Raw genomic sequence first — 26,977 nt, forward strand, 5'->3', positions numbered from 1 at the left:
GGTGCATTTTCCAACCTATGACCTGCATGGTGTTGTCCTTTGGGAAAAGCATTCTGTGTTAAAATAGTTTGGGAAATGCTGCATGGTCTGTCTTCAACATTGACAAGATTTACAGTATTTGTTATTATCTTCAAGTAGCCAGTGATGACCTGTGATGACTTTTATTTAGCCTAGTGGTTCTCAAACTGATTGACCATAGCGTGTCTTTTCCCCCGGGCAGCTGTTGACTTGGTGGGGGAATCTCGAGCTTGGAAGCACGCAGTCTGAGGAAGGCTGGGTCCAGTGGTCTCCCAGATGCCTGCCAGCGGAGGATACTCTAAGTATATCCACTGCTCATTTATGAGGCTGCAGATACACAAATGGCTTGTCCAGTTGGGGAGCCACAAGGGGTCCTTTCCTTTCAACTTTAACTTGGCGTCCCTTCCGTCTTGAAAGTTATAGTGGAGACTCGTTGCTGTTTGGAATTTCCTGTCCCCCAGCCCTGGAGCACTGGTCCCTGATTCCCAGTCATGATTTAGAGGAAGGGGTGTGGAGGGTGCCTGTGATTGTTCCTCCTTCCTTTCCCAGAGCCTCGGTGTTGGGAGTCAAGTCAGCCTCCCCGAAGCCGCTTCTCTTCCTCTCAGCCCCTTTTGCTGCATCTGTTACATCTTCTGGAAAATGAACCCCCGACACAGGGCATTATTTCAGTCACTGGGAACGTGTTTTCCTCTCTCCCGATAAGTGATTTACAAATAAACTTTTGGAATTCTGCCCACTCACCCCACCTCCCATGGGGTTGGCTGAGGTAGTTTCTTAAATGCAATCTGTTTAAACATTTTCTATTCAAGAATAGGGAAAAAAATACTAATTGTTTTATCAGGCTGCACTTTGCATAAATAACTTTTTTCCCAGTGGCCTTTTGAGAATGGGGAAATTTCATAAAACAACTTGGTGGAAGTAAAATTGACTATTTTTTTAGTGATTGAATCAAGCTATGGAAATGACTGAGACTGAAAATATTTACCCACAGAGCAAGTATTTATGCATTTTATACCACGTGTCTATCCTTGTGCCTGACATAGTGGGATATCAACCAAGCTCCTGCCCTCAAGGAACTTACACAGCTGGGGAAGTAAAACCACCATACGGATACATGAGAATGGAATCCAGTGTTATTCTACATAGCATTTCATTGAGTTAAGGCAATGTATGGTATGAATTCAGAGACAGGAGTGACCATGACAGACTAACTTAGTCAAGGGAGTTGGAAGGACTGCTGAGATGGAAGGACTTGAGGGCCAGCTACTGAAAGATAGGTGGGATTTATAGATTTTACAAAGAAAAGGGCCAGTGTTTAAATGGGCAGAAGCATAAGTAAATCAAACCTCCTCAAAGAAAAGACTTTTGAAACCCTGTTGTGTGCTAGGCTGTGTGTTTTGTAGCAGGGGATGATCATGAGAACTTCCTCTTTGAGGTGGCAAGTGGATGTGTAGGACCTGGGAGAATGAATGTGTAAATAGAGCCACCTCAGACAGAAAAAAACAACAAATCCTAGCTTCCCTGTTTAGTTGAAAGTTGGAACTTTCCCAGCTTGGTGGCAGTGCACAGACCACCTAGAAGGAGTCGGCTCAGTGCTGGACTTGGCGTTGGGAGACCTGGGACCAGACAGAGTGGTGACGGGGAGCACAATGATAATAATAAATAATAGCAATACATTCCTGAGACATTTGTTAGAAGAACTTAGATATTTGGATCCGTTGATAGCCAAGGAGGTTATAAATTTCAAATAAAATGTTGCCTGTTTCCTTTTGGAATCATTCCAAGAACTGCCCCTGTGCCAAATTTGGTTTGGATGGCATTTAACTATTAATCTTTGCCAGGACGCTTATATGATCATATGGACATTTATATTGTTCTCCTATAACCTGTTCTTGGATATTAGGGACAAAACCAATCTGATCCCATCTTGGATTTTTTTTTTTTTTTCGTATATTTAGAGCCACAGAATTTTATTTCTGCTTTTGACTGAGCTCAAGGACCCACACAAAGGACCCTTTTCTCCTGCTGAGTACACAGACCACTCCAGTGATTTACCTAAGTTTTATTTTTGGCATTGTCACTATTGACGGAAATTGATAGGCTGTTGATGAAGCTAACTGACCAGTTCTCCTGAAGCCTTGAACTGGTTTGCAATTGTAGATCCAATCTTAGTACTTGACTTGGAAAAAGTCACTAACCTTTGCTAGATCCCTATCACCCTATCTGTTGAATAGTTACGATACTATTGTGAGAATAAAACAAAGTGTCCAGAAAGCACATAGTACAGGAATGTTCTGTTAACTATATTCTATTAGGATATTTGTCTTCAGTACAGACACATGGTTGACTGTCCATAAATATTTGTTGAATAAGTGTGTGGTTAAAGATTTCCACTTCTGTTTCAGGCAGTTATTCACAAAATAGCAAAATGTCACTTTTCTATGATAAACATACGTCAATGGCATCCAATAAATTGAAAGTATTAATGGTAGTTGTCAAAAGGTTTTTAAAATGTCTTTTGTGTGTGTCTTACCCGTGGCTGGAAAAACATTCCTAAGCCAGAGTTATAATTTTTTTTCTATTTTGTGTTCCAAAGGACTTTCTATTCAGAGGGCATATTTTAGCTTCATATATTGGAGAATTAACTCAGGCTATCTCACATTCTAAGAGATGAGCATAGTAATTGGAAGATGGTAAAGTGGAAGATTTTTCTTTTCCTATTAAAAGCCTGTATTTCCCGTAGCTAAGCCAATTTAGCAAAAACTTGGAGGCACCAATTATTTAAGATTTTCCTTTCAAGCTGCAAACTTTAATTAAAATGTATAGTTGCTATGGTTTCCGAGGCCTCCATTTGAGCAATTTATCTGTAATGATATTTTCACAACATACATTCCACATTAATTGGGAGTTTACCTTCTGTATTGAGGGGCACACCTACTCCAGCATGTAGCAGTCCAGAGAGTCCGGGCTGCCGTTGCTGGATATAGCATTTCCCCCAGATCTTCTCTCCAAATGGAACGTTGTGCCATTTTTCATAAATATTAATGTATGAACTAAGGCTGTCTGTCTTGACTTGCCAACCTAAGTGAGAAATTAAATACTTAGCCAGGCAACTGAGTTCATCTGTCCCCAGACTCTTTCTCTTCCCTCATTAAGAGGAAATTTTACCTGAAATATTGGAGCTGTCTTCATAATTGGAAATGAATTTTTCAGAAGGGACTTGAAAAGGGTGTTTGTTTCAAAGCCCCTGCAGAGCAGTTTGACTGATACTCCTGAATAGCCTTTGGAGTTTAAACTTCCTTAAATGATTTTTTAAACACCAGGTCATTCATGGATCTGCTTGTCTGTGGTGTCATCTCCAGGTCCCGCTTTCTCTCTCCACATCACCTCCATCCTCAAGTCCTGTGGTCTTTTACATTGTGGAGTTGGGGGATTGTCTATGACCACTTTACTCTTTCTTTGACTAACCAGATCACAACAAAGCTTCTGAAATCCAATTCATCTTAATTATTCTTGTGATGAAAGCAGATGACTGCTTATGCATGTCATCTACTGAGATGCCTTCCTCTGGCATCTTTTAAAGTCAGTCCAGAGTGCTAGAGCCAGCATAATCTGCCTTATCTGTACCAATCAATACATCACTTCCTAGAGACGTTTATGGAATTTTAGAGGTGGAAGGGATCACATGAACCTAATCTCCAAGCTGGTTGGAGGCAGATACAGACTTGATGCCTAACACTCTTCTTTCTAACTGTACTCTATTTTTACCTTTTTTTTTTTTTTTTTTTTTTTGCAGTACGTGGGCCTCTCACTGCTGTGGCCTCTCCCGTTGCGGAGCACAGGCTCCGGACACGCAGGCTCAGCAGCCACGGCTCATGGGCCCAGCCGCTCCGCGGCACGTGGGATCCTCCCGGACCGGGGCACGAACCTGTGTCCCCTGCATTGGCAGGCAGACTCTCAACCACTGTGCCACCAGAGAAGCCCCCTGTACTCTATTTTTTAAAAAATATTTTTCTCATCTCTACCACAGGGCCTTTGCATGCACTTCCCCTTTTTCTAGAATGCGCATCCTCTAACCATGGCTGGCTCTCATTCATTATTTATTAAACACCCATTCTTCAGAGAGGCCTTCCCTAACCATCCAATCGTTCCTTCATCACCCTTAACACATTTGAAATGATTTTATTTATTTTCTTGCTTCTTATCTATTGTTGTTCTCCATTATAGCTCAGTGTCTGAAACATTCAAATATTTGCTGAATAAGTAAATATGCTGTTTTGGCCTAAATTCAGTGTTTATTAGCGGCCAGAGGGTCACTAGTCACTTTATAAAGACTAGTCAAAGTATGTACACATTGAGTCAGTGCTGTTCCCAAACACAGGCATTCCCTTTCCTTTGAATCATCTTAACCATTTGTATTCAGCTGGTTTTTACTCCCATTTCACAGATTCTCTTTGCTGGCGTTCAGTGCTTGATGCACTAGTCAGGCTGCACTCAGTGGAAGCTGTGACTTACCAGTGTTAGTGTGTATGGCTGAGAGCAGAGCAGCCCGTAAAGCGAGGCTGAAGAGCCTGTGAACTGCGTATGCATAGGACCAGGGGAGACGGCACAAATGTGGAGCGCAGCCCTGTCTGCCATCGCAGTCCTGCAGGCAGGGGGCAGAGCGAGCACTCTGCTCCGCTGCAGAGGGCCAGAGACATGGGCCGGCGGTGGTGGTCTCACAACGACACTTAGCACTAGAAGGGAGGCAGGTGTTAGTCATAGCTGGGGCTTACCGTGTGCCAGCCACTGTCCTCAGCGCCTACAGAGTCACTCACTCAGTACCTACCTCTGGGTGGAAGATTGTTATTCCTCCACTTTGCAAATGAGGAAACGGAGACACAGGAGTTTAATAAATCGCTCAAGGCCACAGAGGAGGTAGTTGAGTCAGCATTCAAACTCAGGCAGTCTGGCTCCATGCTCTTAACTACTAGTCTAAGTCAGATCCCAGATGAGTGTCTCCGGGGGCTGGTTCTAACAGTAGCAGAAAGAGAATACTGCACAGATAGAGTGGGGTCAGATAAAGGTTGCAACTGTCTGGAAGATTTCCAGCTAAGTTTAGCAGAAGCCAATGAACAGGAAAGAGGCCTGGTCCTGGAAATCAGGCACAGGGCAATCCCAGTCATCTCCATGCCTGAGCTTTGTTCCTAAGAAATGTCCTTGAAAGGTCTACTGCTTGCCTTTCTTCCTGGCCTTTGCTTTCCTTCAAGGTGCTGTGCTCCAGTCCCCAGCCTGACATTGGATTTGTGGCTTAAGTCTGGGTGCCGGTCCTGGGATTTAGAGTCTTGATTGTCAGAGCAGATTAAAAGCATTCATAGTGTGCAGCTTCTCAAGAGTCCTGCAGGTTGGGCAGAGTCAGGCAGAGTCTTCTAACCCCTAGACCACAATCCTTTGTCCAGGAAAGAATATCCTAAGACTTTGGATCCAACGTGCTCCATTTTACTGTAAAAAAACATTGCATAAAAATATATAAACCAGTAGCCTAAATTAAGAGCTTTTTTAAAAAGTTAAAAACCTTTGATTTAAGGGTAACTTTTAAGAGCCAGACAAGTTTTTAAAAGACCACATGAACTCTTGACAAAGGTTGTTTTTGAAGTAAACAAAGATTGCATATTTTCAGGTGCTGATTAAAGTGGAATAAAATATGTGGAAGACAACATGATAAAAGAAACAATAAGCATGCAGAAGACTCAAGTACCAGAGACCAGGACCCTGTGGAATGTCCTGGAGAGTGGTTAGGGAGGTCACTGGACCCCACACACAAAGTGACTGGACAGTGAGTGTAGAACCCAGGTGCTGAGAACGGAACGGAAGACAGACCTTAGCTTCTGAAAGTGTAAAAAGCTGAATCCTTCCCCTGTCAAGGATTCTGGTTAGAGCTCCAGGGAGATGCCCTGTTGAAGTTAACTTTCAAACTACTGTACCATCTGCTTGCTGTTGAAATCTGAGTGAGCAGATGGTGGTAAAAGGTATCCTGATTCTGTGGGTATGAGAAGGTTCCATTTGGTATTTCCTTCCTGGGCTAGAACCTTGTCTGTTCTGATGTGGAAGACTTGACTAAACTTTTAAAATTTTTTTCCTCCTTGCGTATGTATCAAATACCTAGTGATGGTTGTGATTACAAAGCAAGTATTTTTTCTAGGCCGCTAAAAAAAATAAAGCTGATTGGAATTTATTTTCACAGAATTGAGCACTATCTTCAGAATTATGTGTACTTCTTCTGAGTAATTCTTTTTTTTTTTTGCGGTACGCGGGCCTCTCACTGCCGTGGCCTCTCCCGTTGAGGAGCACAGGCTCCGGACGCGCAGGCTCAGCAGCCATGGCTCACGGGCCCAGCCGCTCCGCGGCATGTGGGATCTTCCCTGACTGGGGCACGAACCCGTGTCCCCTGCATCAGCAGGCGGACTCTCAACCACTGCGCCACCAGGGAAGCCCTGAGTAATTCATATTTCTCCATGTATATTAGGAGCTAGATTCTTAGCTTGATAGCAGGGATAGGATAAGAGAAGTTGGTGTCTCTTGATGATAGACTGAATTCTCTCTCAGTTACCCCTGCACAGACAGCAACAGGAAAATAAATTTCGAGTGAGTTGCTATTTAGACTAAGAAGGTTAATCTCTTTATAAGTCAGTTCATTAAAAAGGGCATTATGGAAAGATATATACATTTGTAGATGTAAGAGGCGTCCATCATTTTCCATGGATTTGAATTTACATGGGCCGTGGGCCTGTTGTTTTATTCTACCTTAATGTTCCTGGGTACTTCTGTTAAGTGATATACAATACATCAAATTCTCTTTTATTGGGCTTCCCTGGTGGCGCAGTGGTTGAGGGTCCGCCTGCCAATGCAGGGGACACGGGTTCGTGCCCTGGTCCGGGAGGATCCCACATGCCGCGGAGAGGCTGGGCCCGTGAGCCGTGGCCGCTGGGCCTGCGCGTCCAGAGCCTGTGCTCCACGGCGGGAGAGGCCACAACGGTGAGAGGCCCACGTATTGCAAAAAAAAAAAAAAAAATTCTCTTTTATTATCACCAGGAAGAAGGTTAAACAGCATTGGTAGCCGTGAGATTAAATTAAGCAGAGTGAACATTTCATTGGGTTCCCCAACTGTTCAGAAGAGAATCCAGGAAAGCAGCTGCTTTGAAAACAACTCAGATTAGACATTAGCCAGAAGAATCTGCTCTTTGCCTTTGTCCAGTATTTTCTTCTAAGCCTGTACGTTTCTGAATTGTAAGAAGTTTGTGAAATTGTCCAACGATTGCATTGTGAATGGCACCTATATTTATGAAGCCCACTAACGACTTTGCAGATCCAGGTACTTAGCTGGGGATGGTTTGGTGGTTGTTGACCGTGAAACTTGCTGCCTTCACTTTGGCTGACTCTTGTTTACTTGAAGGAACAACCGTATGAATTGAAGGGGTGATGTATTTTTTTTGTATCTTAGGGAAAACAGAGTTTTCTTTCAGCAAATGCATCCATTGAGTGATGGTGTAGCGTTCAAGTGTAACGACGAGGAAGAGACTTTAAATCAATCAGACTCTATCGGTGCTGATCTCCCTCTTTGGCCATTGCTTAATTTGGCCTTCCCTCTGCCTCTTTGCAGAGTCTGTGCTCTCCAGCAGTGAGGAGTGGGCTTTGAGGTCCAGAATTGCACTCTACTAGCTTTGTAAGTTTGAGGAGTTACTCAACACCTCTAAGCCTCAATCTTTCATCTCTAAGATGGGAATAATAAATACCTGCTTCTTAGTTTCACAGTGAGGATCAAATGCATTAGTGCACGTGAAAAATGCCTATGCCTCTTTAGCGAAGTGCTTGATACATGCTAAATCAAATTAAAGTTATTAGGCATTAATGTGTGTCATCTGACATACTTGCTTGACCACATTGATTAGTCTGTTGTTGCCTAATAACTGTTTAGTGAAGGCAAAATGATCGAATCCTTGGGAATGGAGAAGAGCCCAAAGGAACTTTGAGGTCAGCAGGAGTTTTCCTGGCCAGAACTTGCCCTCCCTCCTGCACTATGGTCAAGCGTCTCTAAAATCAAAGGGCATGAAAACCAGTGTGAACACATCCAGGGTGCCCTGTGTTGGCTGTGTTTAATAGGACTTTTGAGATTTATTTCCCATTACAATTTTTCCAGTGGTGGAAAAAAAAGAAGCTTGATATCTTAAGTTTAGAATACCACTGTCAAATAAAATGCTTAGATTAAGTAGTGCTTTTATAGTTTTTTGGCCTCTTGTTTTTGCAAACATTCAGTAATTTGTTCTCATCAATGTCATCAACTAATATTCTGTTGTATTGAGATAAGTCTTTTTTTTCTTAGCCTTGTAACTTTCTTTAGTGGAAGGAGTTTTTAAGTACACAGTTGAGGAAAGAAATCTGTAAGGGTAGGTGTTCTTAAAGAATAGAATTTTTAAATGTTTGTAAGCTTCACTTAAACATGTTTAACTGACCTAATCAGAACTGGTATACATCTGTCGCATGAGTGTGCTTTCTTCCCTTTCTCAGAACATAAGAACATCATCTTAAATATTCTCTGCTTCTCCAAGGCTTTGTGCATGGTAGATAGTCTATAAATGTTTGCTTAATGAACAAATGAAAGAAGAGCAGCATAACTTACATATACTATTAGAAATCTTATCTTAGCTGCCTTTAGCGGTTAAACCACTAATATGGATTACGGTAAAACACATGATAATCGTAACCCAGGAATTGTGGGTCTTAAAGATCATCTATTTCTGTATGTGTATTTGCATGAAAACTGAAACCCACAGAGCTAGCACTTAGCCACTGTGCTTTACTTTACTCCTTCCAAAATTACTGTGGGAGGGCAAGGGGCCCCAAGAGGAGGAGAAAGAGAGGCATGCTGAAAGGGGGCAGCCGGAGGAAAGCAAAGTGGGAGGATTGGATTTGGGAATGAAACACAGTGAGAGTAAAGGAGAGAGGGAGAGATCTAATTAAAAGGTACCTGAGCAGAAGATACACAGCTCTGTGGTTGTGTCTACAAAGGCCAGCTGGGTGCTTGCTTAGCTTTCTGAGGCTCCAGGCTGGGGAGGCGGGGGTTGTGGCTGTGCACCTGCCCTGTGGCTCTTCCCCTCCACCAGGCTTCTCTATTCAGACCCTTCTCCAAACCACAGGCTTTGGACAGCAGCTCTCTACTGAGGACTTCCACATTTAAACTACCCCATATCCCTTCTCGGAGCTGCAGAGTCATATATTTAACTGCCTACTCTGGGTCTTGCCTTAGATGTCCGGTAGAAATATTAAGCCTGACATGAACAAAATAGAATTCTTGATTTCAAACCCCACTCCTGCTCCATCTCCAAGCCATCCCCCCATCCCCTGGTTGCCTTTGCCGGAAAGGTAGCCATTATCTTCGATTCCTTTTCTTCGTAAGACCTCACATTTGCTCCATAGCTATGCTTTGTCCTTAGTCTCTTTCTCCAAGAGGCTTGTTGAATGTGACCACTTCTCTGTGCACCACGGCTATGGCTCCTTCACAACCCACAGTCACCTCTCAGCCCACCTCCTACAGAGGTCCCCTCAATCATCCCCCAAACTTCACTCTCATCCTATTTTTCTCTGTCTTTCACAGAGCAGCCAAGACGATCCTTTTAAAGTATACATCAGATGGTGCCAGTGGAATGTACCAATCCCCCTTTTCCCCAGTCGCTCCCCATTCCAAACAGTACAAAATCCCAACTCCTTACACGAGTTCACTGACACCATGGGTCTTGTCTCTGCTGCTCTAACTTCATCTCCCCTCACTTTCCTCACTTCTTTCTGGCCACTTCAGTCTTCTTTCTTTTCTTTGAGCGCCTGTGGCTCATTTCCATCTCGGGGATTTTGAAAATTCTGTTCTTGCTGTTTGTAGAGTTCGTTCCCAGAATCTTTGCATTCAAGTTTCAAGTTGAATGCCTCAGATCTTCTCAGATGATCTTGATCTAAGCTAAAGTGGTGGAGGGTGTACAGGGGAGCAGTGTGCTTATTTATGTGTGTGTCTGCATGTCTGTCTGTCTTGTCTGTCTTCTGTATTAGAGTGTTCCATGAGCAGGGGAGCCCTTTTTGTTTGTTTTCAGTGGACTGTCTATAGCACATGAAAGAGTGTCTAACGCATAGTAAGTGCTCAATGAATGTATGTTAACTGACTGATTACAAAGGGCTTGTTAATACACGCTAAAATAGCTAACAACAAAAAAAGTTCCACAGTATGTGGTATTTCCCATTTTGTTTATCTAAACTAACTATACTTATCCATTATCTAACTGCATTCATCCATTATCTGTTCGTATCACTTTGTGTATGGATAGATAATGCTAAAACATTGTGAAAACTTTGCTTTTCTTATGTAAGGCAACTATTCCTTAATTGTTACACTATGAGGTTGTTTCGCCAGCTACTGTTTCGTAGCCACTGCAGAGAGTATATATAGGCTGAATTGAACATTTTTGTGAATTCCCAATTGATAGAATCCAGATTAATGACACTTTGCTGTACAATATGATAAAAAATATTTTTATTTTGCTGCCATGTATGACAGTAAAAAAAAAACTGTGCATAGGCTTCTAAAAATATCTAAATATACACAAAAAGTCAAAATAATTATCCTAAGAGAAAATAAAATTTTTATAGACTTACTGTCTATAAAATTTGTTTTCTTATAGATTTGCTTCCTTGTTCGTTGACAATGCTGACAAGATGCACGTACAAGGGGGCCGCATACACTGAAGGAAATTGTTACATTTCTTAAAATGGCATCAATTTTTATCCTCTGGCATTGGGAAAAGGCAGCATTTTCTCTGGGAAATAACAACAGCAGCAGCAGCAACATAACAATGGAAAGTAAGACACGTTTTAACCCTGAATAGCTGTTAAAATGGTGCTCATGCTAAACAGCTCTTTAGAGTTTGAAATATTTTCCATAGAGTCCCCAGTCCTTTAGGCCAGTTCAGTGCTACTTACCTAGTGTCTCCTTCATGGAGTTGATGCTTTCAAAGGGAAAAGTCAAAGTGAAGGCAATTTTAGGGCACACAAATTTCCTCTAAGCCAGAGTTCCGTTTCGATGGCTTGCTATTGTGTGATTTTTCGGTGGAAATCTGACTGCATTTTGAGTTAACTGCTTGAAACTGTTCGGGGAGCAACAAACTTGGAGTAGCAGCCAGAGCAGTTGGGAACCGAATGTTGAGGACATTCGTTCATCAGAAATTTACAGGACACCTTCTAGCACATAGCAGCTATGCGAATCATAGGACAGCTCGGAAAGTAACTATAAGGCAAGGCCTTGCCACATGGAGCCTCTGGCTTCTAGAGAGAAATGGAAGCTGAAACAACCAGGTGCCAATTCCCAAGGAAGAGGTACAGGTGGATGATAGCCAATAGGTAACAAAATGCCATTCTCTCCCATTTTAAAAACACTCTCATTTGGAAAGAGGAGAAACTTGAAAATTTTTTGGTAATTATTTTCTAGAACAAAGGTAGGACATAGACCCTGATTTTCTTTTCTGTTTTAAATTGGTTTATGTGCAAATCATTGGATTTCAATATCCATTTAACTATTATATTTACTCTTTTATAGAAAATAATAAGTGAAAACAATCTGGACTGTTTCCAAAAACATACCACTTGCCTGGCGCTAGAGGAATAACACTCGTGATTCTTTTCTGTCAAAGCATTCTTGGAAAAGGATACAGTATTTCCAGCTTTCATTCTAATAAACAGGACAGCACATTGCTCTGTTTCCTTTTCCTTTGAAATGACAGGTTTTTCTCTTCACGAAGAAACATAACCTGTTTTGAACGGACCACTGCTCTCCGCCCTCCTCAGGCTGCTCTATCACAGCTCAGAGACCCTCAGTCAGGGCCCAGCTGGCACCTGCCCTGTGCCCCACAGCTATGCTTCCTCCTGTGCCCTCCCCCTCGGTACACCACTCCCTCGCAGGGAGTGTCTGGAAGGAGAATGTCCAGGTGAAGTTTAAATTCCTTCCAGTGGTATTTCTAACCAAAAGGGGGAACCTTATCAACTTAAGCAGATGTCCAGATGAAGGCATTTATATTGTATTCCAAGATGTTAGTGGCAGAAATGGTTCATGTTTTGCACATTTCCCATAACTGTTTATGTCTGTCTCTTTCTCTTTATCCCTCTTTGTATTCTCCCTTCTCTTTCCTCCTCACCTTCCCCCCACCATGTGCCACCCCCCCCATAAGACATTTTTTTTTTGAGCCTGGTGAAAACACATTTCAGATTTTATTTATTCATTTATTTTTTCTTTTTATTTGGTTATGTCGGGTCTTAGTTGTGGTACACAGGATCTTCATTGCAGCATGTGGGATCTTAGTTCCCTGACCAGGGATCGAACCCACGTCCCCTGCATTGGAAGGTGGATTCTTAACCACTGGACCACCAGGGAAGTCCCCAGATTTTCTTATTGAAATTACCCACCAGTGATTAGATCTGACTTAATTTGAGAACCTCCCCAATGTTTCCATCCAAAGTTTAATGTTCTCTAGAATGTCCTTCATGTTCACTGGCACAACAGAATTGATATTAGGCTCCATTCAGACACAAATCCAGTCTTACCTGGAGTGATTGACAATTGTAGACCTGTACTATGAAATAATTTCTTTTCAGGGCACCATCTGTGTAATGGGTTGATTGACTCATTCAATAACTTTTTAATGTGCAGACACTATTCTAGGCGCTTGGAGTACATCACTCAACACAACAGACAAAGATCCCTGCCTTGTGGAGTTGACATTCTGATGGAGAGAGACAGGGCTTATACAATAAACATAACATATGAACAAGCTAATTTATATGACAGAAAGTGATAAAGTATTTTGAAGAAAAATAAAGAAGTACAGCAGGCCAAAGGAGATCAGGAGAATGTGGGGCGGAGGTGGGAGTAGTTTACAGGATTAAACGAAGAGGACTTGGTCTCACTGAGAAGCTGAGATCTGGACAAAGACTTGTTAAGAGTGAGGAAATTGGCCAAGCAGCTCCCTGGGGGAAAAGCAGTCCAGAGAGTGTGGACGACTAAAGCTCGTGTATGCCTGGGGTGTCCAGGAGCAGAAAGGAGGCCTTGTGGCTGGAGCAGAGGTGTGACGTCATGAAGTCAGAAAGGCACCAGGTCCCCAGATTACATGGGGCCCTGCTGGCCTTTTTAAGGACCTTGACTTTTATATGGAGCAAAATGGCGAGCTCCTGCGTGGTTCTGGAGAATGACGTGATCAGACTTAGCATTTTAGAAGGAAAACCCTGGCTGCCATGGGTTTGAAATAGACTTTGAATGATAGTAGACCTGGGAGAGGAGGCAAAGATAGAAGTGAGGACACCTGTTAGGAGACTAGTGGGAGGCTGGATTTTCAGGATATCTTGGCGGCAGAGTCAACAGAATTTCCCAATGGATGGGAAGTGGGGCATGTGAGAGGGTGGAACCAAATGTAATGCTAAGGTTTTTGTCACAAAGGAAAACTAATAGTCAAAGGGTTAAAGTCTAGGTTGAAGTGTAAACAGCCAAAGGGAGCACAAGGTTTTTTAAAAATTTGAGTAGTGGGGCTTCCCTGGTGGTGCAGTGGTTGAGAGTCCGCCTGCCGATGCAGGGGACACGGGTTCGTGCCCCGGTCCAGGAAGATCCCACATGCCGTGGAGCGGCTGGGCCCGTGAGCCATGGCCACTGAGCCTGCGCGTCCGGAGCCTGTGCTCCACAACAGGAGAGGCCACAGCAGTGAGAGGCCCCAGTACCGCAAAAAAAAAAAAAAAAAAAAAATTTAAGTAGTGGAGGAAGGGGACCAGACAGATCCCAGTTTCAAGCTGCTGTCCCTTCCCCCGTCACAGCTGGATTCCAGCAGAGGAGTCTTCCCAGCCAGGGCCTGTGCACCCCCCTTTCCCGATGCCTAGAACTCTCTTCTCCAAGCTCTTTGCATAGTTGGCTCATTTGCAGGCTGTAGTCCCCAGAGAGCTCTTCTAGTCCACGCTCCCTAATGGAGCTGGACTTCCGCTCAACTCTGCTAGTTCTGTTTCCTTGCCTTTATTGCGCATGTTGCCTTCACAAAGGGGAGTGTGTTTGCTCTCCATTGTCGGTCTTCCTCTCTGGAATGTGCACTCTGTGAATGCACAGACCTTATCACTTTTGCTTGGTGCTGTATCTCCATGATCTAGAACAGTGTCTGGCACACAGCAGATAATCAGTATTGGGTGAAGACCAAGTCTTGATATTACAGGAAGTCAATAAATATGTATTAAATCTCTACGGGAAACACCAACAGTCACTGTGTAGGGTTTAAGGGAATATTTTCAAGTAGCATATTTGGGCAAAAAATGAAAACATGAAAATAAATAACATACAGACAACTAGGTAAAGGAATACCACAAGGCACTCAATATATGATTTCTTGGCAAATGATAAGGAAAATGAAAGAGATTTATGGAGGGAGCAGAATTTAAAACTGTAGAATTATTGATCTTCAGAGGTAAAGGGACTAGCCCAGCAGCACACACAGGTAGAAATCTTTGCAGCATCTCATTGAGCGTTCTCCAAGCATTTCCAAGAACATGAATCACATTATCATCTGAAGCAGTATATTCTAATCTTTGGATATTCTAATTATTAGAAGGCTGTTTTTCATAACATGCATAGAGAAATAAGGAGTATGGACTAGGCTGAGAATGATTATTTGGCAAGGGAAGGTGTGGGCAGAGACCCAGAGCTAGGTTGGGGCCAGTGAATAACAGTGAACAGGTTTGTACATGGGAGGACCGGGTAGAAAATAACTATCTCCTATTTCCCTCAGATTGCCACAGAGAGAAGGGTCTGACAAGAGTAGAATTAGCTTCATAGATGATGGACCAGAGCAAGACCTGACATCATTTTTTACCTACTTAGGACAATTAAAGCTCCCATTAAAAATTTAAAAATTTTACCTCTGCCAATAAAGCAGCCTGAGTTAAATATCCAGGCAAATCCGAAACTGCTGATGCCAACAAGATTTTTTTTTTAATAAGTAAAGCATCAAATTATAGTGAGAAATGTAATCACTTATACTTCTGGAGCTCATACGAATTCTAAGTAGGAGGCTGACCTCTGCTTGCCTGAGGAAGAAAGAGAAACACTTTTAGAACAGTAATAATTTTTTAAATATATAGTTCTGAAGTCTTTTCCTTCGGAATGTGTAAAAGCCCGTGGATGGTGGGATTAATTTGGAACTAATTCAAGCAGTGTCTTTAGAGGTTGGGGTTTATTAAAGAGATTTGCTTCCAGATTTGAAATCATGTGACTGTTGGACTCTCTCTGGCCGAGGGAGACTAACTCAGTCACAGAAAAGCTAACACCTATGAACCCACAGCAGCAATAGTCTTCCAGATGATTGTCCTCCTTTATATTCTTCCAAATGCTGTAATTTGTTTTAGAATGGACCATTACCAGGTTTTATTTTTCGCCCTGAAATTTTGAAGACCAGACAGCACTTCATCTAATCAAAACTACTCAGAAGTTTGACCAACCTTAGACAGTTGCAAATATCAACAGTAAACTTTTCATGTACAATAATCAGAGTAATCCTTGGCTGATTTCAAGGATGGGATTCCCCTAGGGAGAGAAACACTGCTTTAGAAATCAAGGGGGAAATTAGAGGGTTTAATATTTCAACCAGAGTATTTTCAAACTAGCAGAGAAGGAAGTCGAGCTACTTTATATGATTGAATGCATTTCAGGTAAATTGAAGTGAAATCAAGTCCAGGATATTGTCCAAGGAGAATATCAAGTTATTTTAAAGGTAAAAGTCCATCCAGAATATCTAAAATCAGGAAGAAAAAAGGAGAAGTTAGAATTGAACTGTCTATGTGAGAAGCTTGACATCTTAGTGATTAGAAGATCCAGGATGGGAATCCCTGTGATGCCCCAGGAATGAAACAGAATCTTTTGAATGTATATGTATAACTGATCCCCAGTGTTAGAGGCCAAGTTCACTACCTTCTGGGCTTTATTCTCTTATCTGCCAAATAAATCAGGATGGGGGACAGGTTGGATTAGGGAATCTCTTAGGTACATTCCAGTTCTCAAATTGGAATCAATGAGATGTGTGTTAGTGGAATTCTTGTGACTGTTTCTCATACTTGTTTTATTACAAGAAGTCCTGTGAACTTCTACGTGTAGGTTCAGAGAAAAGTGAGATACATGGAGAAAATGGTTTCTGCTTTGAAAACATGCCCAAGATTTACCCAAAGAACCTCTTGAGAACGTCATTGGATTTTCACATTGGTATTGTTTGCTTAACCTGGCTTTTCTAATGTGCAGATGTCCTTAGATTTCCCAGGAAAGAGAAATAAAATGCCCTTGGGGGAAGTTAAAAGCAAATCTCACCATTTGCATAACTGTGATTTGACATTGGCTTCTTTAGATCCCTGAATGTGGGACGCAACTTGGCTTTTCCTCCTTCTGCTTCCAGTATGTCCCTCTCTCTTCCTTCATGTGAATTCCTTCTCTCTTCCCTGTTTACAAGAGGATCATTCTTGTCCGTCCTGTGGCTCTACTAGCATCTCTCTGTCTCTCAAGCTTCTGTTGATCCATTAGTCAAGTTTCTCCTTCGGAAGAACTGCAGCCAATATTGATCTTTTTGTACTCCTGTTTCACATGATTTAGCTCTGAATATCATATTACCTATTGCTTTATTTTTTTTTCCTCCTTATCGCCCCTCAACTGGTTATATACTTCTTGAAGATAGGATCCTTCTTTAATATATTGTATATCTACATAGAGCAGCCGTCCCCAACCTTTTTGGCACGAGGGACCTGTTTCATGGAAGACAATTTTTCCACAGATGGGATCTGGGTTGGGGGGATGGTTTCGGGGTGATTCAAGCGCATTACATTTATTGTGCATTTTATTTCTATTATTATTACACTGTAATATATAATGAAATAATTATACAACTCGCCATAATGCAGAATCGGTGGGAGCCCTGAGCTTGTTTTCACTTGCCACTCACTGATAGAGTGTTTTGTTTTGTTTTGTTATAAATTTATTTATTGATTTATTTTTTGGCTGCATTGGGTCTTTGTTGCTGCATATGGGCTTTCTCTAGTTGTGGCGAGCGAGGACTATTCTTCCTTGTGGTACGCGAGCTTCTCGTTGCAGTGGCTTCTCTTGTTGCGGAGCACAGGCTCTAGGCACGCAGGCTTCAGTAGTTGTGGCACACAGGCTCAGTAGTTGTGGCTCATGGGCTCTAGAGCGCAGGCTCAGTAGTTGTGGCGCATGGGCTTAGTTGCTCCGCAGCACATGGGATCTTCCCGGACCAGGGCTCGAACCCATGTCCCCTGCATTGGCAGGTGGATTCTTAACCACTGCGCCACCAGGGAAGTCGCACTGATAGGGTTTTGATATGAGTCTGCAAGCGATTTATTATAGTCTCTGTGCAGTCAAACCTCTCTGCTAATGATAATCTGTATTTGCAGCCGCTCCCCAGCGCTAGCATCAGCGCCTCAGCTCTACCTCAGACCATCAGGCATTAGATTCTCATAAGGAGAGCACAACCTAGATCCCTGGCATACGCAGTTCACAGTAGGGTTCACGCTCCTATGAGAATCTAATGCCACTGCTGATCTGACAGGAGGCGGGGCTCAGATGGTAATGCCAGCTATGGGGAGCGGCTGTAAGGGCTAAGTACAGATGAAGCTTCGCTCGCTCACCCACTGCTCTCCTCCTGCTGTGAGGCCTGATTCCTGGTTCCTGGGTGCCCCTGATGTAGAGTATTGGCTGTTTTCTGCAGGAGCCTTGATTTTCGTTTGGAACCTCATTCTCAGAGTTCTGAAAGCCAAAATGACATTCTGATATCTGTTTTAACAGCTGTCAGCCACTGGTATAAATGTAATGATCAGTTCAAATGATAGTACATTCTAATGCACTTGTGTGTGTGCATGCACATGCATGTATGTATCACTTTATAATAAAAGCACCAATTTTTGTCATGTACTTCTCTTGGGAGCACAGTGGTACTCCACACTTCCTGGGTGTAATGGAAGTGTGTATCTTATAGTTGACACCACTCTGGAAGGTCCTTGTGTAAGGAAGGAAAAGGAAGCAGCAGCTTGGGGAAGGGATTGTAGGAGACATGGTCAAATATATTCCAGCACACAAGGGGCTCCTTTTCTTTCTTACACAGAAGATTTTATCTTTTTTTCTAATGATCAGCTAGGACTGCGATGTGGATTGCGGTGTATTTTTTTTTTTTTTTTTTTTTTTTGCGGTACGGTGCCTCTCACTGTTGTGGCCTCTCCCGTTGCGGAGCACAGGCTCTGGACGCGCAGGCTCAGCGGCCATGGCTCACGGGCCCAGCCGCTCCATGGCATGTGGGATCTTCCCAGACCGGGGCACGAACCCGTGTCCCCTGCATCGGCAGGTGGACTCTCAACCACTGAGCCACCAGGGAAGCCCTGCGGTGTATTTTTTAAAGTGGAATTTCTTATACTTTATTATGTTTTATTAAAATGTTTACATATTTTCTGTCCCATTATTGGTTATATACTAGTAGTTGGGCTTGGGTATTCTATGATGCAATAACAAATAAATCTTGAAATCATGAGGGTTTAACAAAACAAATGTTTATTTTTCTCTCATGTCACAGTTGAAGGATTGGATGCTTTCCTCAATGGCTCTTCATACAGGGACTTGGGGACCCAGTGATGATCTTCCAGTATATTCCAGAAAAAAGTTTGCCTGCTCCACTCCCATATAAAAGGAGTATATAAAAAGTTTCTTGATGAATTAAACAACTAACAGCGTGAATTCTCTTTTATTCATGCAGATTAACTATACTTCCTGTCCCCCAAACCCCACCCCACCACATACACACACGTGTTTTTTCATTCATCGTATCTGTTCATTGTTAAATAATAATTGCAAAAGAGAGTGAGCTTGGAACAACAGGGCTTCTGGAACATAGCACATAAGTGTGTAATCCTAAAATGAAATTTGCATTCTGAGAAACTTAGGACTTGCAATAACTGGCCTTTTCTTCATTCCAACCCTCGTAATGCCCAGCACACGTCAGTGACGCAATAAAGATTTGTGGAGCAAATGAACTCAAAACTTTCCTTAGCTTTGTCTTTACCTTGGAGCTAATTTGTTTTTTTTTTACGTTACCTGTCTAAAAATCTTCCCTATCATTTCCTGTCCCTGCCCATATTTGCAGTGAATGCTTTGAAACAGAGATTTGAACTCCATCTGTTGTAACTTGACATTAAAAATTGGAGTTAAGTAATGTTTTCCAAATTCAAGAACTTACCCTTTTTGGGAACTGACATGATGTGACTTTCGTAATGTAAGTAGAAACTTAATGAAACCATCAGCTATGTAAACTGCAAAGATTTAAAGAAGAGAAATAGATTAAAGTGACTGAAGATAGTTACTGAATTAAAATCCATTCAGTGGCATTTTTCAAATGTCACCTGAATCACTCTGTATAGAGTCATTTCGGCTGCTTTCAGTATCACAGCCTTAAGGATGATGCAGTATAGGGACAATAAAGATACAGTGTAAATTGTGAACAAAGGAAAAAAGAATTTTATTTGTTTATGGTTTAAATAGACTATTTCTGAGCAACTTTTCACTCGAATGACCCTTATCAAGTGGTTGTTTTTTTAGAGTAGAGAGGGGAGCTTGCAAAACTGTAAATCAGGCAATCTACATTCACATTTTGATGATCAGCAAATCACTTATTCATTTGCTAGAGTAAAGCGGATTCATGAAATAAGTAAGTTGGTTATTCATTTATGCCAAATACTTTTTTTTTCCCTTTTGAAGAGTACATAAAGCAAACACTTAACATTTCACTGAGCTAAAAAAATGAGAGCATATTTCTAGCAAATGTCTTCAGCTTCCTTTACCTTGTGTTTCTGTCTTGTTGAGAAATGCTCAGGGCAAGTCGTCACCATTGGTGTGAGATCAGTGGATGGTTATATTAATGTTAGTGATGGGGAGTTTCTGCAAACATTTGTGAAAACAGGCGTGCTGTAAACCGGTTGAGGATGAGCTTAATTTTTACATTTGTGAATTAAGGACTGAAGTTTCTTGTGTATTTTAAGAAAATAAAATGTTACCTTGTTGCTTTGGAGGTCACAAAATGGAATTGGGTTCATATAACCAATTTCCATATAAAAATTAAGAGTTTCCATGATGAATTTCAGATCAAGGTATTCATTTGCATACATATCCATCCTAACTGCAGATTATTAGGGGCTCCAAATGTTTCCTTCTAAAATGCACGACCTTCTTGGCCTTGCCTCTTGCTCTTTCGTGTTTTTGAGGCTGAGGAACATGCACATGACCTGCTGCTTTAAAATTAACTGTGGAAATATGCTCTGGAGGGATTCTTCGGTCATGTACATTTCACTATACCTGAAATATGTTTGCTCTTGGGTAATGAATGAATTGCAACTGTGTTGCAGTATGATGCTGTGCAGTTGATTATTTTGGATTTAATGAAGAAGAGTCACTGTCAGATGGTTCCTCAAAACGAAAACTCCACTTTGCTCCACGTGTGAACTTTTTCATAATGTAAAGCTATAAAATCGAGAGTTTCTCGCTATGGAACAGATACTAAGCATGATGCTGATTTTGAGCTGTCAGCACACACCTGAGCTTGTTGAAGAACTGAAAACAACAAACTTCAAGTCTGCCCTGGTTTACACCCTCTCTGTCATGCTCAGCGAAAATCAAAGTCAAAATTCAGACTAACATTATTTAGCCCTTTTGTAGCTGTTCTCTAGGTATAGTCATACTATCTATAGATTTGTGAGAAGAACAAAATATTGGTCTTAAGACTTGAAAAGTTTATTGAGAAAATGAAGGGAGCTGGATATTTTAAATATCTTCTTATTTTCTTTTTTTTTAAAAGACCTTGTAATTTCTCTGTTATAATGAATGTTACAAAAAGTCTTATGTGTGGGAAAGCTTAAAATACATACGCAAAATAAGTAGAAAAGAGGGAATAAGTGTCTTCAACGTGTCTAATGTTCTGAAGGCTGCATGGTGTGCAGACGCCTACAGTCTTAACCACCTGTAAATTTCTCTGACTCTCCTTAACACTGTGCAGTTGTTCAGACTGCTTATGGTTTTAATGGCTTCTGTTATTGTTCTTCTGGGGAGAAATCTTCTTTTCTAAATATCAGATTAAGTAGTCACTACCTGATTTGAATAAATGGAGCCAGAAACATCCTGACAGTGTACCAAACAAGACCTGTGTGTATAATGTGAGTTCTTTCTTTTCAATTTTAGAATCAACCTTGTCCTATGTTAGGCAGCTGGAGGCAAGAGTAAGACAGCTGGAGGAGGAAAATCGCATGCTGCCCCAGGTGGGTGACTTCCAGAAGCTCATAGCTAGTCAGTGTCATTTGAGTTGTAGCATTTTATGTGGAATTTAAAGTCTCAGTTACATGATAGAAATCATTTTGTCAACAGCCATTCATCAATGTAGAGCGTGATTACTTTCCGTAATCAACCACTTACCCATCATATTGTCCAGCTTCTTAAGTGTGATACTAAAGGGCACAGATGTCTAAAACATGAATGTAAAATCATTTTGAAAGGAAGAAGAAAGAGAAAATGAGAAGTAGAAAGTGCTTTGATGGTACTGCTCACATCCGTCATGCATGTTGTTGGTGAATATAGGGAACGGACTCTTATTTAAATGGAAAATGTGCTCATTTATGAGCTAGGGAAAGCTGTAGGTAGTTTGAAGAGTTCATATTTTAATTAAATGAGTACTTTCTAAAATTCTTTGTGATGTAATTGAACTCTTTCAGTGCAACAAAGTAATCACAGTAATTGACAGTTTTTACTTTGGGGCTTAATTTGTTTTCCCCGATGAATGTAAAATGGCACTTTTTCTGGGATTTAATGCCTTGCCATATGTTTTACTGTAAAAACTTTTTCCACGGGCTGATATCTTGGTGAGAATGTTGTTGGTTGAGATCGTGGTTCTTGGGAAATGTTTTGTTGAAGAGTTGAACAAATCTACTCATTCTAGCTTGGTTTCCTTGACAGCCAGGTAGACACTAATGTATTTTAATATTTCATAAAAAGGAGTCTTCTCAGCATTTAGTCACTAGTGTTCTTTCTACATTCTGGTGACTATTTCTATTTCATAAGTGACTAAGAGAAAATTAAACCTCAAACAGCTAGTAAACAGTTTAAGTGTCAAGACAAAGACTGTTTATAATTCAGGAGAAGACATATAAACATGAATACAAAGACTTAATTAATGCAAAGGCTTTGGAAAGATATTTTAGGTCTTTTTAATCTTGTTTCGCTTTTAAGCTAGTTTTGCTCACTGATGATGATTTGAGCTGTCAGGTACTGCATATGGGAATGCCTCTCTCTTTCTTCCACTGGCCAGCCATCCAGCTAGAAATCACGAGGTTAAATGAAATTAGTCTATTTCTCACCCTTCTCAAACTGTACATATGTCAATGCTCATGATGACAGAAAGGATTATTTGCATTATGAAATAAAATACTACTGGTAGAGTTTTTTCCTGTGCTCTTCTATACTTTTCATTTTTTTAATTTCTTTGCCATTTTCCCTTTTATATTGGATTCAGAGTATGACTGTGCTAATACCTTTAACTGACAACATCTAACGTCTCTGTTCCAAGAAACCTAAAAGATGTAATTATTTTATATACGATTATACCATCTCTCAGGCAACTGGGAATGTAAGTGACAAGAAAGAGGGAAAAAAGAGATATGTTTCTTGGTTTTTCTCTGAGTGAGAATTGAAACCCATACTGAGTATTGAATGAATGCATGTGTGCTGTCTTACTGAAAAAGAGGCACAAAAATAATTATAAGATTGATTTTTAAAAATCTGTGAAAGTGAGTGTTAGAGGCCTTGAAGGGAAATCAGAAGAGTCCTCAACTATACTTGATATGTGTGTGCATATTTAGATGCTTGCATAGTTAAGAGTAGAAGAGATTAAACCGCTTTCCAAATTAAACTATTTTCTCCCAATTCGTATAATTTTAAATGCATTGCTATTTTTTATCTAAGAAGATAGTTGTTGTTGTTTTTGTTTTTCCCCACAAGAAATGGCTAAGAAAGACCATGTTTTATTGAACCTAAGATGTTATTGATGTGAGAAGCACCATTATCATGTGTACTATTCAGAAAGAAAAAAATGTCAATTATACCATGTCCAATTCTTGCTGATTTCAGTGATGATAAAATGGAAAAACAATGTTTTAGAATTAAACAGCTCTTTACATGTCCAAAGCACTTTAATGCAAAGAAAATCTGTTGTTTGAAATATGCTATTGGACTTATGCAACAAATATGTCAGTTCATAAACATTATTTCTGTTAAATTTCTGTATTTGAGAGCATTGCCTTCGTTTATAGCTAAGATAGATATGATAGAACCACAATTTGCAACTACTTGTATTGTATAAACACAACTGAAATGAACAGGGACAGTAGGTGAGATCTGAGGATGGAAAACAGTAAATGGACTTTAGAGCAGTGGGACTCATGTCAAGTGAATCCTTGTGGAACTCTGAGACTTGGGCCGACTAGCACAAAGACATATGTAATTTATTCTTAGATGTTTATTGGTACTAAGACAAATAATCGTGAGATTTCCCTGCAGAAAGGATTTATGACTTCATGATGTGAGCTGATTTGCAAGGTCAGTTCAATGTGACAAGTTGACATCCTTGCATAAATTAGTATCAGTATCTGAACACTTGATTTCCAATTATAAGAGCTTGTTCACTGTGCCTTGATTAGAAGGTATTATTTTTTACTCCCAAGTTTATAAAAATATGTCCACTTATCTTTGGATAAACAGTAATAAGAATATAGTTGGCAATTGGAATTCCAAGTATATCAGATATCTTTTGTGATATCTGTAGCAAGGTCCTTTGCTGTTAGTTTAGTATTTAGACTAATTACATAAAACCTTTTCCTGGATGAAGAAATTTCCTTAATGCTTACTTTCATTCCTTATATAAAACTGTGTATAATGAACCGAAAGTCACAACTTTGCTCTAGAAATACATATTTAAAAATAAACAGGATGAGTGTCATAAATGCTTGTGGATATCCTTCTGGTTAGGTCCAAAGGCTTCCATTTCTTGATGTGTAAAGACAAAGTTCCTCCCAGCTCTTGTATTTCATAAGCCTAAGTGTAATTAAAGCTTAGGTCCAGTCTTATACCCATGCGAAGTTACCAGGTCCCAGAAAGAAGGTTTTTTTTTTTAGAAAATAGACAGAAAAATGCAGTGAAGATTGAGTTTGGTTCTGTCTGGTGGTGAAGAGGAGCTCACAGAAGTCGTGGATGAAATGTCGGTATGGATGCCGTGGCAGGTCAGCACCTAGTAAGCACAGAGCTCTTGGCTCTGCCGCAGCCTTTGCAACATACTCCAAGGATCACTGAGCTCCGCTGTATGTCCAGTTAGTAAACGCAATATTTCAAAGGTATCTTAAAGTCAGAACGCTCTCATTAATTTCAGAAAATGCAGTATTATTTGCTAGGTATTATTTGAAAAGAAAATGCCTTTTTACTTTTGTTTTTATTTTGCGAGGAAGACAACATGAGGTCTACCCTCTTAACAGATTTTTAAGCGTCTAATACAGTGTTGTTATCTATAGGCGTGATGTCGTACTTCCGATCTCCAGAACTTACTCAACTCGCATAATGGAAAGTTTATGCATGCCGATTAGTGACTCCCCATCTCTCCTTGCCCCTCTCCTAGCCCCTGGCGACCACCACTCAGTTCTTGGCTTCTGTGAGTTTGACTGTGTTAGACACCTCGTATATAAGTGGAATCACGGGGTATTTGTCCTTCTGTGACTGGCTTATTTCTCTGCTCATTCCAATGTCCTTTTCTTGATGGTCACAAACGTTTTTTAATCCAGACCTAGCCAATATGTTTATGTGCTATGTCTGCAATGCAGTCTGTTCAAGGAGAAAATATCTTAAAGTGGATAGTGAAGAATACCTATCTGATGATTTTAGTATAAATAATACTATCCTTTGAAGACATCAGTTACTTTTCAGATACAACCATAAGGTAAAAACTAATATTTTTAAAGCTATTTTCACCTATCTTGTTTTGAGTTTGGAGTTTGCATTATGGAGAGGGCTAAAGACAAGAAGCAAGCAGTTTGCTGTAAATCCAAGTCAATTAAGTACATTTGCTACAAGTCTTACTGGGAAATCTGTCTTTTCCTCTAATACTCTGGCACCAACATCTGCTTGGAAAGCACTGTGTGACCTTTAGGCCTCAGAGACCCTCTCCAGAACAAACCACCCACCTCTTGAGACCAGGGTTTTAGAGCAAGTTTTCTAGCATCAGCGTAGGTGCCTGGTGTCCTATGCCTGCCCTGTGGGTTCAGCAAATGTGTTAGAAAGGCACTGGCAACTTGGAGCACCACTGAGTGGGCCCTTTTCAGCAAGTGTTTCTTTCTGTTGTGCTAGCACACACACAGGAGCCTAATTTTAGGAGTGGAAATGAAAAATCTCCCTCTCGTGTAATTCGGTTGCCATGTGGCCTCAACAATGCGGTCTTTCGGGGCACTGGGAAGGAGGCAGAGCCGTTTTCAGAGCAGCTCCTGAACAAAGGAAAGAAGCTGTCACCATTGCCAGAAGTGCTGAGGGAGGGTACCCAGGAGCTGAAGAAATCGGGCCTCTCACTTCCATGGCAACATACCCCAGGTCCAGCACCTCATCTCAGAAAAGCTCCCTCACCTGTGTGCTTATGCAGATTGCGGGCATGCTGGGCAGAGATTGGGGGGGGCGGGGAGGGTTGTTTCTCTCTGATATGTAGATTTCCCTCCTGTGCTTTTCCTGTTTTGCTATGGAAGTATTTATTTATTGTGTCACTCTTTCTCCTTTCCACATTTTCTGACTTTATGTTTTGCAAGTCATTTTTGCCTTATCGGGTCATAAATATATGGCTCTTCTAGGGTTGGAATTGCTCTGGAAGAAAAATTCAGTAACTATAGCACAAAAGCAGACACAGAATAGTGCTTTCGAGGATGCTAAAAGCGAATGGTGGTATCCTTCAGTTGTTATTTGCATGGAAATTACCTTTGTGGCACTCATGAGGGGCAACTTGCACAAAAAAGCTTTTCATGGATAGCAACTCTAATTATGTTACACAACCTGAGTAGAATCTGGATGCTACTGATAGAAGAAATTAGTTAAATCCATTAAGGGTTGGTTGCTGCTAGAGCCATATTTGTGGAAAAAAATGGACTCCACCAGAGAAATAGTGCTTTTGGATTACAATTTTCTCTAAATCACCATGATTTATATAATTAAAGAAAAGGAAAAAAGCTTTTTCTGTATAGAGTTTTCAAAGGAGATGGGTACTACACAAGTGGTGTGGGTGTATTGGAATAAAAGAGACAAATAGATACGGGAAGTAAGTTGATGGGGGAAAGTCATGCTGGAGAACCTAAATATATGGAGACCGGATTAAGGGAAAAGCGAAAATCTATCAGAGAAAATATCAGAGAGTAAAGCTCACAGCAAAAATGTCTAAAGCAACATGGAGTCTCTCAGAGTGAAGGAATTTGCAACATTCTTCTGTCACCCCCTCATGCTTAAGGATTCTTGTTTGAGAATCTGCTACATGATGAGAAATCTTATTTCTCATGAGGGAAAATAGGTGAAATAGAAATGCAACAAGCAACATAGCTATACTACTTATTAAACTTATTAATAGAATTATTGAATTTAAAAGGTACTCCACTGTTAGGGACTGTGGTATCAATAATTCATATTTAACAGTGTTGCCTTTTTATAGCTATACTGGTATGTTAGTAATTCTATCACTAGGGCATATTTTTAAAAATGTTGTTTTGATTTGTAGCAGCCATAAAAAATAGTAGCATTTTTGTTACCTGTCCTTGGCAGAATTTGTCACCA

The 26,977-nt window shown here is 40.9% G+C and overlaps 1 protein-coding gene across 6 annotated transcripts in view; it reads left to right on the plus strand.

The window, feature by feature from the left end:
• The window catches only part of CCDC85A (coiled-coil domain containing 85A), a 194,421-nt gene that overhangs the window by 131,458 nt on the left and 35,986 nt on the right, over positions 1 to 26,977 (plus strand). For 5 of the 6 annotated variants that reach the window (XM_082642127.1, XM_082642123.1, XM_082642128.1 and 2 more), the window contains exon 3: positions 21,323 to 21,399. The exons of the other annotated variant lie outside the window; for it this stretch is intronic. In XM_082642127.1, coding sequence (XP_082498253.1) covers positions 21,323 to 21,399 — 77 coding nt within the window. The remainder of the gene's footprint in view (positions 1 to 21,322; positions 21,400 to 26,977) is intronic. 6 annotated transcript variants of the gene reach the window in all.

The sequence above is a fragment of the Mesoplodon mirus genome (assembly GCF_964341445.2).
Source record: "Mesoplodon mirus genome assembly, chromosome: 14".
Classification (NCBI taxonomy): Eukaryota; Metazoa; Chordata; class Mammalia; order Artiodactyla; family Ziphiidae; genus Mesoplodon; species Mesoplodon mirus.